This window comes from Amblyraja radiata, chromosome 17, assembly GCF_010909765.2.
Source record: "Amblyraja radiata isolate CabotCenter1 chromosome 17, sAmbRad1.1.pri, whole genome shotgun sequence".
In the NCBI taxonomy this organism is placed as follows: Eukaryota; Metazoa; Chordata; class Chondrichthyes; order Rajiformes; family Rajidae; genus Amblyraja; species Amblyraja radiata.
Genome location: NC_045972.1, coordinates 40,072,898 through 40,090,753, shown reverse-complemented (window position 1 = coordinate 40,090,753; position 17,856 = coordinate 40,072,898). Strand labels below are relative to the sequence as shown.

The 17,856-nt window shown below is 41.0% G+C and overlaps 1 protein-coding gene across 1 annotated transcript in view; it reads right to left on the bottom strand.

The window, feature by feature from the left end:
• Window positions 1-17,856, bottom strand: part of LOC116982917 (dynein heavy chain 5, axonemal-like) — a 110,983-nt gene that overhangs the window by 19,707 nt on the left and 73,420 nt on the right. Inside the window, exons 43-54 of the mRNA XM_033036471.1 lie at window positions 16,849-16,972; window positions 14,986-15,093; window positions 14,238-14,352; window positions 10,799-10,975; window positions 10,410-10,610; window positions 9,390-9,569; window positions 8,217-8,354; window positions 5,960-6,095; window positions 3,502-3,818; window positions 2,689-2,844; window positions 2,029-2,211; window positions 321-564 (exon numbers count right to left, since the gene is read on the bottom strand). Coding sequence (XP_032892362.1) covers window positions 321-564; window positions 2,029-2,211; window positions 2,689-2,844; window positions 3,502-3,818; window positions 5,960-6,095; window positions 8,217-8,354; window positions 9,390-9,569; window positions 10,410-10,610; window positions 10,799-10,975; window positions 14,238-14,352; window positions 14,986-15,093; window positions 16,849-16,972 — 2,079 coding nt within the window. The remainder of the gene's footprint in view (window positions 1-320; window positions 565-2,028; window positions 2,212-2,688; window positions 2,845-3,501; window positions 3,819-5,959; window positions 6,096-8,216; window positions 8,355-9,389; window positions 9,570-10,409; window positions 10,611-10,798; window positions 10,976-14,237; window positions 14,353-14,985; window positions 15,094-16,848; window positions 16,973-17,856) is intronic.

Sequence of the window (17,856 nt, the reverse complement as noted above, 5' to 3'; positions counted from 1 at the left end):
ATGTGTACTGTGTTTACAAGCCTGTTATGTGGTTGCAAGTATGAATTTCATTGTTGAATTGGCGGTACATATAACCATCAAACACTCTTGAATTGGCTCTTGAAAATCACTACAAATATATTTGCAAGTTAGGGCAGGCAGTGATGAGCACCCTTAAATATATATTTTTTAAATGTATGTTGATTTGCAGAGCCTCAAGTCCATCAGAAAAAATTTGAACACAAATGTGTAAAAAAATTGATTTAGCCTATTTTAAAAAAATCCTGCATTTATACAATGGTGAGTTGATGCATTAGATTGTACAGAACATGCTGACCCACCTGGTCTGTACTCTTCTCTGGCACTGTTAATTTGCATTTCTGTCTCAGCTGCTGTCTTCAGCTTCTTTGTTACCTCTTCAGCTGTCTGCTTCGTATTTCGAAGCACTATGATGAGGCTTTCGTCATCCACCAGGGAACCCTGGGTGGTTGTTAAACGGTAAAGGAGATTATCTTCTAACTCCTTCATCTTTCTTTTATTTGCAGTCACATCCTCCATCAGGTTTGTTCTCTCTCTCTCCAGTTCCTTAAAGAAAAAAGAACAGGTGGAGTAAGAAATAATTGAACGTACAGTAGCAGGTCAGGCAGCATCTGTGGAGGGAATTGGATGGATAATGCTTCAGGTCGAGACCTTTCTTTGGACTTTTAGGTGGAATTCTTTACTGTATAATGACAGAATGTGTTCCATTTCTGAATTTAAATAAGTATCACTTTCAATTGAGAATTTTACATCAACAAACTCACGGACAATTGTTTAATTTGTCTTTAATTTTACATTCTAAACTATTTAAACCTTTCTTCTTTTCTTTTTACATCAATTCAATTAAATGTTTGTCAAGAATTAATTCTTGTTACAAAGTCATAATGATCTCAAATAATAAGTTAAAACTACATTTTGTAATCTTCTGGGACATCTTGCTCTAAGAACCAATCTATGATGCAAATCACAAATTTCAGGTCGCCTTTTTTGGAAAGGAATGGGGATTAAATGCATTAGAATTCAGTGGCCTAATATAAGAGCAGTCACTATAAACTATCAGAATTCATTGTTTTGCCATGCAGAAATGTTATTTCAATGAAATGATAAATGGCATTTAATTAAATATAATTCATTTGACCCATGTGCATGAGTAAAATGGGACTTCCTATTTAGCCTTTACCAAGTATTTTGTGATCCAGGGGAAAGGAGAACAGCAATTGTGTAAGGGTGGCCATCCGCTCTATGATATTTGAGCAAAGAAACCATGAAAAAACGGAACCATTTTTATACTACTCATAATTCTTGAATGCATGCTTATAGTTATGGTGGGTGAAAAAGAGCAAAGAACTTAAGGGCCTGTCCCACATGGGTGTCATTTGCGCGTCATTTACGCGACATCATTTACGCGTCCCGACGCACGACGCGACGCATGGTGTGTGGTGAAGTAGGCAGTGATGTGCGGTCGCGCGCGACGCCCCAGGATTTTGGGATGTACAAAAACTTTGCGCGCCATCTGCGTGATGCGCAAATGACACCTAAGTGGGACAGGCCCTTCAGTGGTCGAGTGAGTGTAAATAGAAACAAGGTGTACAGAAACTTGGTTACAGGGTGACCTGGACTGAGAACTCAATATTCCAGATTATATGATGTTCAAAAGAAGTAGACAAAAAGAGAAAGGAGCAGCATTGTAATTCAAGGAAGGTATTCACTTGCTGTGGTGAGTTATGACATAGATGCTTTGAATCTTTTTGGGTGGAAATAAGGAAAACAGGAATGAAGACATGGGTTACAGGAGTCTATAGGCTCCCAAAGAGTTATGCCTCGATTGAACAAAGGATAACATGGGAAATATCATAGGGATGTAAGAAAGGAACTGCGACTATCATGGATGATTTTAATTTGTTCGTGTTTTTACACATAATGAGCAGTTGTAAATCTTTGATTTATGAATAATGTCTGATCATTTTGTAAATTCTCTCACATTTAGCATTAACTGAAGGAGTTTGTTACCTGCTTCTCAGTGAGAATGGTTCGTCCCAACAGCTGTTCCTCCAGACCTTTAATGGTGACAGTGAAATCAATAATTGAAGTCCGGGCACTTATTTCAGGGGTAAAAGCAGGGTTTGCCAATTTTGAGGTGATGTACAGTCTGAAACCATTCATGATCTCTGTCTCCTTGTCTCCTATTTTCACCTACAGAAAAGTAAAGATATCATACATTTGCTTTTGTTGGTGATATACATATCCCAAGAATAAGTGTTGAAATGGTGCGGCACAGTGGCACAGCTGGTAGAACTGCTGTCTCAGTGCCAGTGCGATCCTGACCATGGGTGCTGTCTGTGTGGAGTTTGCACATTCTCCTTGTGACCACATGGGCTTCCACTAGGTGCTCCAGTTTCCTCCCACATCCTGAAGACATGCGGGTTTGCAGGTTAATTGGCCTCTGTAAATTGTCCCTGGTGTGTAGGGTGGTGGATGCGAAAGAGGGATATCATAGAGCTGGTGTGAACAGGTGATAAATGTTACTTGGTGGGCCGAAGGGCCTGTTTCCCTGTTGTATCTTTCAACAACAAAAAATTCAAACCTACAATGTGTGTTACCACACAGCTAACAGAAACAGTAGATTTAATTTGGATTATTTATTGACACTTTTAAAGATTTATTAGTTACCTTATGTGTTGAGCCAGTTTTAATGAAGTTTTTCTCCAACACATTGTCTAGTGCTGGATCCAATTCATCTCCGACATCCTCAATTAATAATGGCCTACCAAGTGAAAGGCAGTCCTCCAAATGATTTCTGAAATACTTATGATTCAGTGATGTTGCCTGTAATAGAGGGAAACACTTCTAGTGCATTTTGCATTATTTTCATCAACTTTGTAGCTTCTATATTCCAGGAGCCTAAACATATACACAAGATAAATAGAATGGAAAAAATCTAAAACCGTCACTATTTATTAGATACCCTTTATACAAAAACCTGCAGTTTCTCACTCATCCTATAGCCAGTAAATTTAATGGGATAAATTATTTTTTTCCGCATTTTTTGGTTTCCTTTCTGTCTTTATTCACCATTCCTACAGTGTTATAGATTTCCCTCAACTTTAGCATTGCATTACTCACTCCACTCTGACTGATCTACATTACAAAGAGGAACAATGGCTTCTTTAATGCTTTCTGCTCTCCCCCTCAAATGTTTCCTCATCATCAACCTACAGACAAAATTCTAATGAAATGCTAAATACTTGCAAGGCAATATAAATGTCAGACTGCTGTGTATTTGCATTTATATATGTCGATTAAAAATTTGTACTGTGCAACAAATTGTGGTTAATTGGTTATTTTAATTGCTCATTTTAATTAATTTGAAAAATATTAAATCTGCTTTGTTTCATCTTGCAACATGATCAGGGATGTCGTGGCCATTAACATGAACTGCAAATTCTGGAAACATATTTTATCACCACAGTGCATGTCAATTACCTGAAGCTCATTTTTAGCTTCATAGTTCTTTATCCAGGTCTTCCCCTGAGCCTGAGGATCAATTAACAGAGGATAGCGAGCTGCCTTTGTAATAATTATTCCATTTTGTATTGAGAAGTCGTCATTCGGAAGGCCTTGTAAATTCCATTCTCCAACCGTGGGACCATCAACAAGCATCTCCGAGACATTCAGATGTGTGGTGAAAGGGATATTACGTAATGTTATTTCTTGCTGCCATTTGCTTAACAACTGGTTTCTGAATTCCTGGTTAAAAGGACCAGAGTAGGATAAGAAAGCTGTAGCCACGAGAACATTACCTGTAACAAACATGAGAAAATAAACTTATTACATTTAGGAATCGTGCATCTATACAAATCCCACAGCAGAACAGCTTATTCTGCCATGGACTATGCAATAATCAGATGAGCAAAAACTGAAAATAATTTCTTTCTCAGTTGCAGGTGGATGGTTAAACAGACAAGCATAAAAATTGCACACATTGTTTGTGTGGGCAGCACATTGTAACATCATTAAAAAGAAACACCTATAACAGGAGAGATGACTGATTACTAGGTCTTTGCAATCCATGATTTTCCTTCTGACCTTCTGTATGCCTCATGTCCATGCCCAGTGTGCATGTGAGCCCTGCTTGAATGTTACATAAACTAGCCCTGCTCAAGCAGATCCCAGGGGGGGGGGGGCAGGGGAGACACATCCCCCCTCTGCTTTGAGAGGTGGGGGATATCCCCCCCAAGTTTTTGTAATCCGGATTTTAAAACCCGGTGAAATCTCCGCTTTCCGCGAGACAGTGGGGGTGGGACTGCTGATCGAGGGCGCCGATTGGATAGAGTGCGATGATTGGAGGAGGGAGACGTGCCAAAACACTCTCGGCACAGACCTGCGCCTCATCCGCAGCCAGGATCGATCCCGGCTCTCCGGCGCTGTCACGTCCCTACCGGAGTGCCACCCCCCCCCACACCCCACGGGTGGCCAGAGACGTCGGGAGTCAGCCGGGAGCTGTACCCCCAGGCCCACAGTCACCGCAGAGAGAGGTGTGTGTGTGTGTGTGTGTGTGTGTGTGTGTGTGTGTGTGTGTGTGTGTGTGTGTGTGTGTGTGTGTGTGTGTGTCTGTGTGTGTGTGTGTGTGTGTGTGTGTGTGTGTGTGTGTGTGTGTGTGTGTGTGTCAAAAATTGTGTCCCCTGTCCCCTCCATGTTTTTATAGCGATTTCCGTGCCTGCTGCCACCACCACTCCAATTAACACTCCAACATCTGCAAGTTGGTATCAAGTCCAAACTCTTCATTGCTAATTTGATCAGGACTTTGAACTCCACCTCCCTGCTCTGATGCTCCTACCTAACCGCCACGATCAGATTTCCCCTCCAGCACTGACTAATAGACATGCTCCCAACTCTAGAGATTTCTCTTATTAAAATTTGTTTCCCCCTTCCCCATGACACCCTGCCCTCCCCCGATAACAACCTATTTTATTTCATGCTTCTGCCACAAAAGAAAGGTTTTTCGTTGCCTCGAAACCATTGACCAACCGTGTAAAACCAATCTAAAACCTTTCTGGGTGTTGACCAACATCTGGGACTTCTCACTTAGACTATCGGAATATCAGAAAAAAAAGCAATGGCACATTTCAATGGAATGCCATCTTCAAGTAAAAAGTAGTTTCGCATAATTATGGAGCAATCTCGCAATAATTTACTGGGTTATTCAGGCTTATCATTACTACAACAATCTTTCATTTAAATAGCTCCTTTTAATTAGTTTGACAACTCAAGATAACTTGTATGAGTTATTTCAAAAATAATTGACACTAAACAGCATTAGATGGACAAGACAGTCACAGACCTTACCTTTTAAGATTCCAGGGCTAGGGGCCTTGACAACTGAAGAGAAGATGTTTGGGAGCTTGGAATGATGGAGGCTGTTACTGAAATAATGAGGAGTAAAGCCATGGAGAGATTTCAAGACAAGGATGAGCACTGTAAACAAACAACAAACTGCTGGAGGAACTCTGCAGGTCAGACGGCATCAATGGAAGGGAAGGGTCAGCATTTCAGATTGAGACTCTGCACCACATGTCCTGTTGCAGAGACTCGACCTGGAATGTCCACAGATGCTGCCCGACCCACGCAGTTCCTCCAGCAGTATGTATTTTGTTCCAGATTACAGCAACTGTAACCTCTTGAGTCTCCTGAGAATTTTAAAAACTAGGAGGTATGTTTTACTCACTCAGTACGTGCTTGTGCTAAAAGGGGTGGAGGGTGACCCAGGTCAAGTCAGAAGATGGTCAGATTCAGTTTGCCACATGGAAATTGGTTCTGAATCTTGGCATATTTGTTCATTCATGTGTTATGATTATCTGTCAGACTTTTCATGAAATAGGCAGCTTGCAATTGTCAACAATGTAAGTACGAAGCATTCCTACATTCCTTTGTTACCACTTACCCACAAGTCTTTTCTCCTCAGCAGCAAATTCTTTGCCTTGCTCAGTCCAGCGTTCTTTCTCATTTGACAGACCATCGATCAGACTTGAAGCCATTTGCATCTTCTGCCGGCAGCGTTCAGCATCCTCTCGTAGTGTCTGAGAATCACGCCATAAAATCAATTATAAACTCATAAGGGATAGGAGTAGAATTAGGCCATTCGGCCTATCAAGTCTACTCCTTCATTCAATCATGGCAGAACTATCTCTCCCTCCTAATCTCATTCTCCAGCCTTCTCCCCATAACCTCTGACACCTGTACTAATCAAGAATCTCTCAGCCTTAAAAATATCCACTGACTTGGCCTCCACAGCCTTCCGTGGCAAAGAATTCCACAGATTCACCACCCTCTGACATTTCTCCTCATGTCCTTCCTAAAAGAATGTCCTTTAATTCTAAGCCTATTGCCTCTAGTTCTAGACTCTCCTCTCCACATCCACTCTATTAAAGCGTTTCACTATTCTGTAAGTTTCAAAGAGGTTTCCCCTCAAAAATCACTAATCAAAATGACCATTAGATTTCTGACCCATATCAGGCTATTAATCTACTCATACAATCCAAGTGAATTACCAGCCACTTAAATAGCCAAGTATGAAGATGCAGGAATGTCAAAAAATTGAGTTAATTAGATAAAGTTTCACATCAAAATTACACACCAGCCTTCCCTCCCCCCCAAATCCCCAGTCAGAAATCTGGTTTAACAACATCTTTTACTTAGCAAATTAGGATACACATTTTCAGATAATAAACTGCAACTTCCCCTACAACCAGTGAAAAATCTTACAGCAAAAATTAAATAACAGATTTTGTACTGAGAAAATCTAAATAGGTCACGTGGCATGACTTTGAAAGGGAAAACATAAAGCAAATTAAGAGTTAGCAAATTCACACAAATAATGCGTGAAGGAAGGATTGAAGAGATGGGAGGACATTGGGTTTGGGGGTCTGACAGGATGGATGCTGAGAGAATGTTGCTCCTGGGATGATATCTAAAACAAGGAGGAAATGAGGATGAATTTCTTCTCCCAGCCCAGGCATGGCGGAAATTGATAGACATTTAAATTTAAGGGACTCGGCGGGGGCAATTGTGGGAGAGTGGTGTTGAGGTCAGAATTGGATCAGACACAAGCCTATTGAATGAGGCCACTTGGCTACCTCCTGTTTATGTCCTATGTTATAAAATTCAGTAGGTTCATGGCTAAAAATTCATCCCCAGTTCGTAATGCTGAATGCATCATATAGCCAGGTTATTGCATTGTACTCTGCCTCCAACATCTTTTGTTTATTAGTATTATTGTCACATGTATCGAAATAAAACGAAAAACTTTTTTTGCGGGCTATCCACACATACCATACATGAATACAATAGTTAGTGCAAAGAGAAAAATATCAGAGTGTAGAATATAAACTTGCAGGATAATAGCACTACAATTACAAAGAAAGTGCAAATGGAAAATAGTGCAAGGTCTGCAGTGAGGTAGGTTGGGAAATTGGGACTACACCCTATCTTGTGGGAGGACTGTTTGGTAGCCTGCTGATCACAGGGCTGAGGTTGCTTTGATCTGTGTGTGCGGCTTCCTTTCATGAGCTCTGATATTTATCAGACAAAATGCACACCACAACAGTTGAGATTTCCGATCATCGTTGATTTTGGTAGTTGCAGAACATTACAGATGATCTGTAATCTACATGAAACAATGTCATCTCGTCCCACCCTATTTTTGCAAAATATATTAAAAGACTTACTAACAGCTTTACTGCTCTAGCTGTACCCAATGCATATCTGGCCAGTGATAAAGTGTCCAGGGCAAGTTTAGTCCTGAAGTCATTGCAAGATCTGATTAGAATTATATATTTATCCCTTAACCAACATCAATCGAAACTAGACTGTGGGATCACTATCTCATTGTGAATCTTTGCTGTATGCTGGTTAACTGCAGCAATTCCCTATACTCACTAACACCTAGCGCTGGAGAACTTTGGGATGTTGTAAGATAGTGAAAAGTAACATCTAAATGCTTCCTTCTTTCCCACATTCCAACCAAAAGTCTGGAGTCAGCACAAAATAACCCAGTCAAGTAACCAGCGTTCTCCTATTGAATGTTCTCCTATTCTGAAGAAGGGTTTCGACCCGAAACGTTGCCTATTCCCTTCGCTCCATAGATGCTGCCTTACCCGCTGAGTCTCTCCAGCATTTTTTGTCTACCTTCTCCTATTTACCTGTTTCTCTCTCATTGCTTGCTCATATTCCATCTGCACAGTATCAAGCTCAGCCTGCTTGGCATCAAGCTCACACTGAGCCTTCTTCAGATCCTCCAGGGCAATGGCCAGGCGACTTTCCTGTACAGCAAGGTTGGCCTTGAAAATATTGAAAAAAAGTTTCAACCATTGCAAGCAGTGCAATATTAAATATTTCCTTAAGTTTCATAAACAAATTAGAATCAAACATTGGAAATCATAATCAATGGTTCTATGGAAATAACCAGACACTAAAAACACTCACCAAACATAAAAATGAGCCAGCAACTTCCAAAGAGGAGTCGATGCACGGTAGCCAAATTTGCAAATGTTATTGCCCAACACACCACTTCACTGTTATTTTGTCAAATATTGAAACTGGATATAAGGCTTGTTAATGGAATGTAAAGACTGGTGGGAATATGTGGTGTTTGTGAGATAATAATGGGCAAAACCCATCACACAAAACCTAACTACCATTTCAATTATAGAGCGAAGGAGATAGGCAACATTTCGGGCCGAAACCCTTCTTCAGCCCGAAATGTTGCCTATCTCCTTCGCTCCATAGATGCTGCTGCACCCGCTGAGTTTCTCCAGCATTTTTGTGTACTTTCGATTTTCCAGCATCTGCAGTTCCTTCTTAAATACCATTTCAATTATGTTATATATTAACTGCAATCAATTCAATTGCCACTGAAAATTAACCGTCACAAGTATAGTGTTAATCCTTCAGATTTCAGGCATTATTAAAATAGAATGATAATTTTAAAATTATTTTCTTACTTGTTAAAGCTTGTTTAGCCTGTTTTACACCAATCTTCCTGCCCTCTTTATTTCCCTGTCAGTAGCAAATGATGTGTACATGATTTGGCATTGATTTGACTTTCATTTATACTTCCATTTCTGTTCTTGCACTGTTTATTTCCTATCAATTGCTTGTCTTGTTCAACTGATTGCTTGTCCTAGGATGACCATTTCCCTCATTATGCTTTCAGCAACTTGAGGCATGAGAAAATTAACAATCAAAACAGACAATGGTAAGTCTAACTAATGACAGATAGCATCGGCTATATTGCTAAAGTAAAATTTAGCCCTTTCATTTGACATAAATGGCAGTTTTAATGCAGACTGTCACTGCAACAATGTGTAACAAACCTGAAGAGGCAAGACTTCTTTATTTATCTCATGGAAGTAGGCCATGGCTCGAGTCCAGGAGCAAAGACCAGCAACATTACCGCAAACCCGTCTGGCCACATCAATGTTATAATCCGGCATTTGAAAATAGGGACAGAGCAGTTCAACCGTCTCTTCATTGATGGTGTCTTTAGGAAATTGCTATGAAAACAAAGAAACCATTTTGATGACAGATAAATACAGAAATGTTCAATTAGGAGACATAGCCTCAGGGAACAACATATTCCAACCTAAAGCAGGTCCTGTCATATTTATGTTGCCAAGTTTGAGTGAAGTCATGCGCAATTTTCAATAAAACAAACAAGACACTTAACATTCAATGTCAATTGTGATTCTTAGGGAATTTTTACATTAGCGGGTTTCACAAAGCATTTCAATCAAATAACTTCAAGACAAAGAATCAAAGAGCCTAGAGTTACAATAAGGAACAAGCTCTGAAACTACCTTCTGGCTGAGAAGGGAAGGCCAGAATTGTCTTCCCAATTCTAATCGTTTTACTGAAGTCAATTGGCAACTTACACAGTCACCATTAAAGCTGAATATAAACAATTGGAAGAAGAGAGAGGAGGGATTAAGGATTTATTAATTATTTTAAATACTTTGATGTCCGAATAAAAGTTATTTTCTTTAGCTAAAGCCCAATAAAACCATTAAATTGTGCAGAAAGGAACTGCAGATGCTAGTTTACACCAAAGGTAGACACAAAATGCTGGAGTAACTCAGCGGGACAGGCAGCATCTCTGGAGAGAAGGAACAGGTGACGCTTCGTATCAAGACCCTTCTCCAGACGATTAAATTGTCTTTTAGGAGAAACAAACTCACAAGTAATTTCCAAAATATGTTTGATGGGAACTTTGAGTGAAGCAAAATCATCTAAATTGAACAAGAATCTTCACCAAACACCAGGGACACTGGTTGACCACAGGTGCAGCTGTATTTATCTCCATTTCAAGCCAACATCTCCAGCTCAGCTGTATTTACCTGCAGTGCTTGGAGAGGGTTTCCTGCCATGAACTTCAGTGATTCCTGCCATGATGGTATAACGCAGTTCCTCTCCACATCAAGTCTTATAGGGTTCAGTTTCCTTTGCAACAGCAGCAGCACACAGTCCATTATCCTCATGATCAAATGAGGCGGACGCCCGAGAGTCCGCACTAAGGTTATGTCAGCTGGTTTAATTGTCTGCAGTGTTTAGAGGGAACAGATTAGCCTATCATCAATAAATGAAAACATTAATATATTTTAAAACTACATTTGTAAACAGTGAGCACAAATTCTGAATAAACATTTGAAAGTTTTGAACTGTATGCTAGCTTGCACATGATGTTTGCAATAGACACCCTCCACAGACTCAAGATCCTGACATTCACCTGCAGGGCTGCCTCAGCTTCCTCCAATGCAGGTCTGGCAGCTTCAAGCTTTTTCTCAGCCACTGCCTTATCTGCAGATATGCCGTCCACAATCATCTGGGCGAGGTCTTTGACTTTTTGTACTTCCATTTTCACACTCTCCGCTGCCTGAGCTTTCACAGTCACCTCTTTAAGAACCTACGAACCAACATATTTAGCGTAAAGAACGTGAAATTGGATTTCCTCCCAACTCAATGCTGAATCAAAGTATTGCATTCTATTTCAACATTATCTTCTTTCTTCCCAAATAGGCAAAAAATCATTTTTACACGTTTTAAATCCAATCGTACCGGGGTCTTGCAGTAGCAATGATCCAGTGGGAACTGCCAGAATTCAGCCGCTCATACTTAATGTGTCTTCAAGCCGCACGCATTCAGTGTGAAAGGTCAGAGTCTGAGCCTCATTAGGGGTGAGGTGCCAGAACCTGACAATTCACCATTGAGACGAGGAGAGGAGTCCTGACACACTTCACATTGGCTATCAAGTGGTGTTCAAGAATTTTGTGCTGGGAAAGACTGGCAATACGATCAACAAACCCATTCATTTGAATTGTGTCATCAACCCAGTGGGAAAAGGCAATGTCTTGAATTATTACTTTATTTCAATGTTTTAAATTATTTGTTTTCATTTTGATATGATTTTAATTTAAATTAATTAAAATGGGCTGAGGTGTTAAATGGGTAGGAAGGAACAGCAGATGGTGGTTTACATCGAAGATAGACACAAAATGCTGGTGTAACTCAGTGGGACAGGCGGCATCTCTGGAGAAAAGGAATAGGTGATGTTTCAGATAGGAACCCTTCTGGTGTTAAATGGGACAGGAACACTAAAGCATCTCCCGAGGCTGAGACACTTCCTGGAGCAAACTCCACCTCATAGGATGTCTCTTTGGTGCAGTCAGCCATCTTCATCTGAAAAAACTGGGATTGGAGAGGTGAGATTGAGGCATTGGGTTGAGGCATCAATCCTGTTCAAGATGATCTAGCCCATCTGTCCTTTCATTTTCAATTTGTTAATTTCTCTTGTCTTCAAGCCAGACTGCCTTCCAACTAATCTTTATGTCTTTTCTGAAATGTAGTCATGAACAGAAACTGACATTCACAGCAGAAATGTACAATACAGGAGGAGGTCATTTCCCCCTTCACGTCCATGCAAGTAAAAGAGAGCATTTAACATATTGAGGCAGCCCAAGGCATCACAGCAGCCAGGTTACCTAAAACTGACACCAAGCCAAAGAAGGAAACGTTAGTACAAGTCTGGTCATTGGCATGGATTTGGGGATGGAGAGAGCAGTGGATATGGAGGATCTTCTGGAACTGAGGGCTTAAATGGTTGTAGCTATATTTGGTATTAGCAACAAGCGGTAAGTTGGCAACAGCAGGGTCAGAAATGAAAGATTTCTAGATGAGGCTACAGAGACAAAGTGGGGAAATCCCCTATAGATCTCTGCAGATGATGATTTTATGAATTAGGCACTACTGTACTGGAATCTATTGGTGATCAGTGACCATAAGGGTGATGCATGGTATCCCTTAACATCCACGCAGCTGAGTTTTTGGTAAAACATGTTTATAAAGAGTGTAATATGGGCAGAGAGCCATGTGAGCATTCAAGCAGTTTACAAAGCCAGGGAGTATGTTGTGACTCAAAGCCAGGGTCACATTCAACTAATTCAAAGAATGAAAATATTTCTAATTATCAAATTCATATTATGATACCATATTAAATGCCAGGACATTAAGCAGAACGCATGAAATTTATTTTATCAAAGAATTCTTGAAGATGGTTTTCAATGCATTGTGATAATTCATAAATCAGAAATGTAACTTTTCCAAAAGTGAATAATTGTTATTTGGGAAATGATAAGAGAAAGCCCCATTTATAATAACGGTGATAACCCTTCCTCCCTGACAATATTGCAGCCTCAAAGAGGCAGAGGCCACAACATACAAACATTATAGTGCTTAACTATAATAATTAAATCATGTAATAGAATATAATCAAATAATTACCAGCATTCTGCTTAATTGCACATGAATACTGAATTAAAACCAGTAGCAGAATATTTAGTTGGCATGGATAAGCATTCTCAAAGTAAATCAGAATTCATAAAAGCCTTTGAACAAAAATCCCAACACTGTTTTCTCTTGAAATAGAATAGAATAGAATAGAATAGAATAGAATTACCTTTATTGTCATTCAGACCTTACGGTCTGAACGGAATTTCGTGCCTGCAGTCATACATACAATAATACAATAATAAACAACAATAAACACAAATTAACATCCACCACAGTGAGTCCTCCAAGCACCTCCTCACTGTGGTGGAGGCAAAAATCTTAGGGCTGCAGTCTCTTCCCTCCTCTTCTCCCTCTGCGCTGAGGCGATTACCCACCGGGCGATGGTACAAACAGTCCCGCGGCTCACCGAACCCCGCAAACGGGCCGGCTCAAACACGGCGGCCCAGGGTGGTCGAAGCTGCCGCCCTCCAGTCCAACGGACACAGCCGCTGGCCCGCGGCTCAACCCCGGACTCAGGTCACCGCCGCCAGAACGCCGTCCCAGCCACCGGAGCACCGTTCCTGCCCCGAGCCGGATCGCCCTCACGTGAGTGCCGTTCCTCCCTCGAGCTGGGCCGCTCCGACGGGAGCGCCGTACCTCCCTCGAGCTGGGGCGCTCCAACGGGAGCGCCATTCCACCCTCGAGCTGGGCCGCTCCGACGGGAGCACCATTCCACCCTTGGGCTGGGCCGCTCCGACGGGAGCGCCGTACCTCCCTCGAGCTGGGCCGCTCCGACGGGAGCGCCATTCCACCCTCGAGCTGGGCCGCTCCGACGGGAGCGCTGTACCTCCCTCGAGCTGGGCCGCTCCGACGGGAGTGCCATTCCACCCTCGAGCTGGGCCGCTCCGACGGGAGCGCCACAGCCCCTCACGGGAGAGTCTCAGCCCCGCGCCAGGCCGCCCTCACGGGAGCGTCACAGCCCCTCACGGGAGCGCCGTTCCAGCCCCGAGCCGGACCGCCCTCACGGGAGCGAGCCCAGGGCAAGTCCTGACTGGCTCTGCCTCCGGAGTCTCGAGGTCGCCAGCTCCGCCATTAGGCCTCAGCGCAGACGGAGGCAGAGAAAGGGGATACGACAAAAAAGTTGCATTCCCCCGAAGGGAGAGACAACAAGCCCCGTTTCAACCCCCCACCCCCCACATAAACACAACCTAAAAACCAAAAACTTAACTAGACAAAACGAAAAAAACAACACAAAAAAAGTAAAAACGAACGGACTGCAGGCGAGCCGCTGCTGCCAGGGCAGCGCCGCCACTTCCGGATGAATGAATATGAATTAATGACAAAAAACAGAATTGGTGCATTTAACACTTCCACAAATTAATACTTGCACACCTCATTACCATGTCAGCCTTGTCATTGGCGATTTTAAGCTCTTTTTCTTTTATTTCCAGTTCTTTGCTAAGGGCTACAACAGATTCCGAAGCTTCCTTCAACTTCTGCAAACCAGTCTTCATTCTTGAGGAGGAAAGAGAAACAACTAACTCCATTTGTGCAATCAACAGAATGAAAACAGAACAATGTGAAGAAGTAAAATGGCCATACTGAATGACGAAATAGCCTCACATCCCCCTGAGGATTAGCTCGAGTCAGCAATTTTCCTTCTGAGTTAGATGATTGTGGGCTCAGATAATCCAGATATTGAGCAAAGAATGTAGACCAACAGTCCAGTGGAGAACGCAAGCTACACTGTTGAAGTTGATATCATTTTAAATGCAACATTCCACTGAGGTCCTGTCAACACTTTCAATAGCAGGAGTAAGATCTCATGATAGTTTTTCCACACACGATCAAGAGAGCTTTTACTGGTGTCCTAGCCAACGTTTCCTCCTAAATCAGCATTAATATGGAATAGATTATCTTCTCATTATTTTTACTATTGTCTACAGGAGTGTTATTCAATGTAAATTGGCTACAGCTATCACTATATTACAGCAGTGACTACATTTCAGATGTACAGTATATTATTTGTAAAGTTCTTTAGAACATGAGGTTGCTTTATCAATTCCCTTTTTTTTTAAAAACAATAATGCGTGTAATATTTGTTTGAAAAGGAATAGAGAACATTTTTTTCAGGGCCAGTCAAATCACCTCTCTGCCATAGTCTGCAGCTCCGATTGTTTCTCCTGGTACACGACTTTATAGCTCTGAATGAAGGACAGATATGACTTGGGTGTAACATGGGTTGAACGGCGATACCTATGAATGGAAAATCAAAGTTACTGACTGAATTACAAAGAACAGTTGTGCAAGTGTGCTAAAATTAGCAGGAATATGATTTACCATCTATACGTTGCAGCTGGTGCTGAAAACATTTAATAACAATTTTAACAAATGCCTTTAACATGATCACCCCATATTTAACAAACAATATAACTGATTCATTAGATATCAGTTCTATTCTGAAAGTTACCATATTACAGAAGCCAACCCCATTGTTAACAGAGAATTGTAGGGCATATTTAAATTCATTCTTCTCTTCGCCATACAACTGGCCACAAGAAAGGCTATGATCAGGTCAGTAGTTTTCAAAATATAATTCAAATGAAAATACTCGAATCAAAGCCATATAGAAGGGCTAAAGGTGAAACAGTCCAGTAACATCTGCAATAGAATTATCAAGCCAGGAATGGCTTGCCAAATAAATATAAAGACTAGTATACTGCAGGAAAACAGATTCAGTTGATATATTCTAAGGTAAAGTATACCTGCTGGCTGTACGTGTGGCTAAGCAGAAACATTATGCAAGTTCCAAATTAAGAAATCAGAATTCCTCTGGGTACTTTCAGCTATTCAAGTCTAGCTCTTCTTCTTATCGAGTCCACACACAAGATTAGAAGTTGTTCAGCCAGAGCTGAACACACTTCTTGGCATCTGCCCAATGGTGTCTGTCTTGCGCTTCTTGTGCTTCTTGTGCGTGGTGGTGGAAAGATTGGTTGAAACAGGGCCGCGACGTGAACGCTCTTTCCTTGGCCCCCAAGTCTAGCTGAAAGCTTACCTTAGATTTAACACAGTTCAGTAAATCATTATTCTGGAACTTGAGCAGGGATTCTTGGAAGTTTTAAATTATAACTATCCAGTTAATGTTAACTGGCTGTAAGTTACTACGTCTCAGTGAATTAATCCAGTAAGATGCCTTTTAATAGACACATGAGATCAAGGTAGCTGTAAGTGTAACAATAGCATAAGTGTAATCTGCACCTCAGTGACAGCAATGTTTAAGAACCATCATTCTAGTATTTCAGCAAGATTTAGAAGCAGAGTAGACATTCACCACTTTGTGCCTGCTCCACCATTCAAATAAGATCAAGAGCGATTTTTTCATGGTATTCAATTTCCTAGGCTAACCCCATAAGAATGAATGGATGGAAACCAATAATCTACTAAAAACCCTTTAGAGTAAATATATTAGAGTAACATTAATATACTATATTGTTTACACTTAGATCTACATAAAGTCAACAAATGCTTAGAAAAATGTGTAATTGCTAACATTTTAAAAGACAATATGGCACCGAAGAAACATCAAATCATCAGCAAAACTGGATTTATATAACTTGAAAAATGGAGGCACCAATTGCACCTACTTTGAAGGAAAACTGAGCAATTTGATTCCCTTCATGCTCTTCAGATCTAAACAGAATTATTGAAAGTTACACAATTATTGAACATTTGCAGCCTTTTCATCCCGAGCCTCCATTCATCTGCCAAACAAGCCCATCCTGCCCCCACCTGTATCCACCGTTCATTTGCCAGGCTTTGTTCTGCTTCCATCTTTCTTTTCCAGCTTTCCGTCCCTCAATTCAAATCAGTCTGAAGAGGGTTCAGACCCTAAACGTCGTTTGTTCATTCCCTCCACAAAAGCACTTTGTGTTTTTATGAAAGGTTTTCAGCTTTGCTATTTGTAATTTTCTCTGAATTTACAAGCTATTTATTAGTAAAATGCGGACTCACCTTTCAAAGTACAAGACACATTTCTCTGCTACACCATCCTGGAAAGTACCCATGCACTCCACCACTTCCTGCTTCACCTCCAGGCTGCAGTCGATCTCAAATGAGGACAAGAAGTGTTCAGATACTACAGGAAAACAATAGTTTTTTTTGTAACCTTTAAAACAACGTTCTGCAAAGTAATTGTGATTTCTGCAGTCAAAAATTGTCCTATCACAATCAACAACAAAAAATGTTTGATGTACGCTTTGGAGTTTATAATGAGGGTGATCGTATTGAAACAAATAAGATGCTGAGGCAGCATGAGAGGATGTCCACCACTAGTGGTAATGAACGAGGGGACATCGTTGAAAGATTAGAGAATGACCATTTAAAATGATGTATAGGAATGTCTTCTCACAGAGTGTGGTGACTCTTTAGAATTCTCCACCCAAGGAGCAATGGAGTCTATATCAATGAGGATATTTGAAAAGGAGAGAGATACATTTTCAGAATTTTGTGGAATTGAAGGCTAGGGGGTGGGAGATTGCAACCTTCACGTGGTCCGCCCTGTTTCGACGAATGCAATCAACCTGGCGTGCACAATTAAAGAAGATCAAATAGAACAAGTTGTCGTACAACTTTAGGCTGTGCACGCCATACGCAAGAAGAAGAAGAAGAAGGACTATGTGGAACTGGCACAGAATAGGTCTTTGGGAGGTCAGCCATGCGCAGGACTCATGGAACCTGGCTACCCACTCCTGCTCCTATTGTCTTGTGTACTGATGTTATAATCATAACACTTGCCCACTCTGAAAAGTAAAAAAAAAAAACAGCCACAAGTTTTATCCCTTTCACTTCAATGACTAAGATTTGATTTCATACACCTTGATGCTGGAAGTCTCATTTCACATAGCAAATTGTGTAACCTATGACTCACTGATCTATATTATTTTGATTTTATATTACTTTGGAAATGTCATTCCCCATTTCTGCATTCATTAGATTTGAGAAGATTATCATAATAGCTTT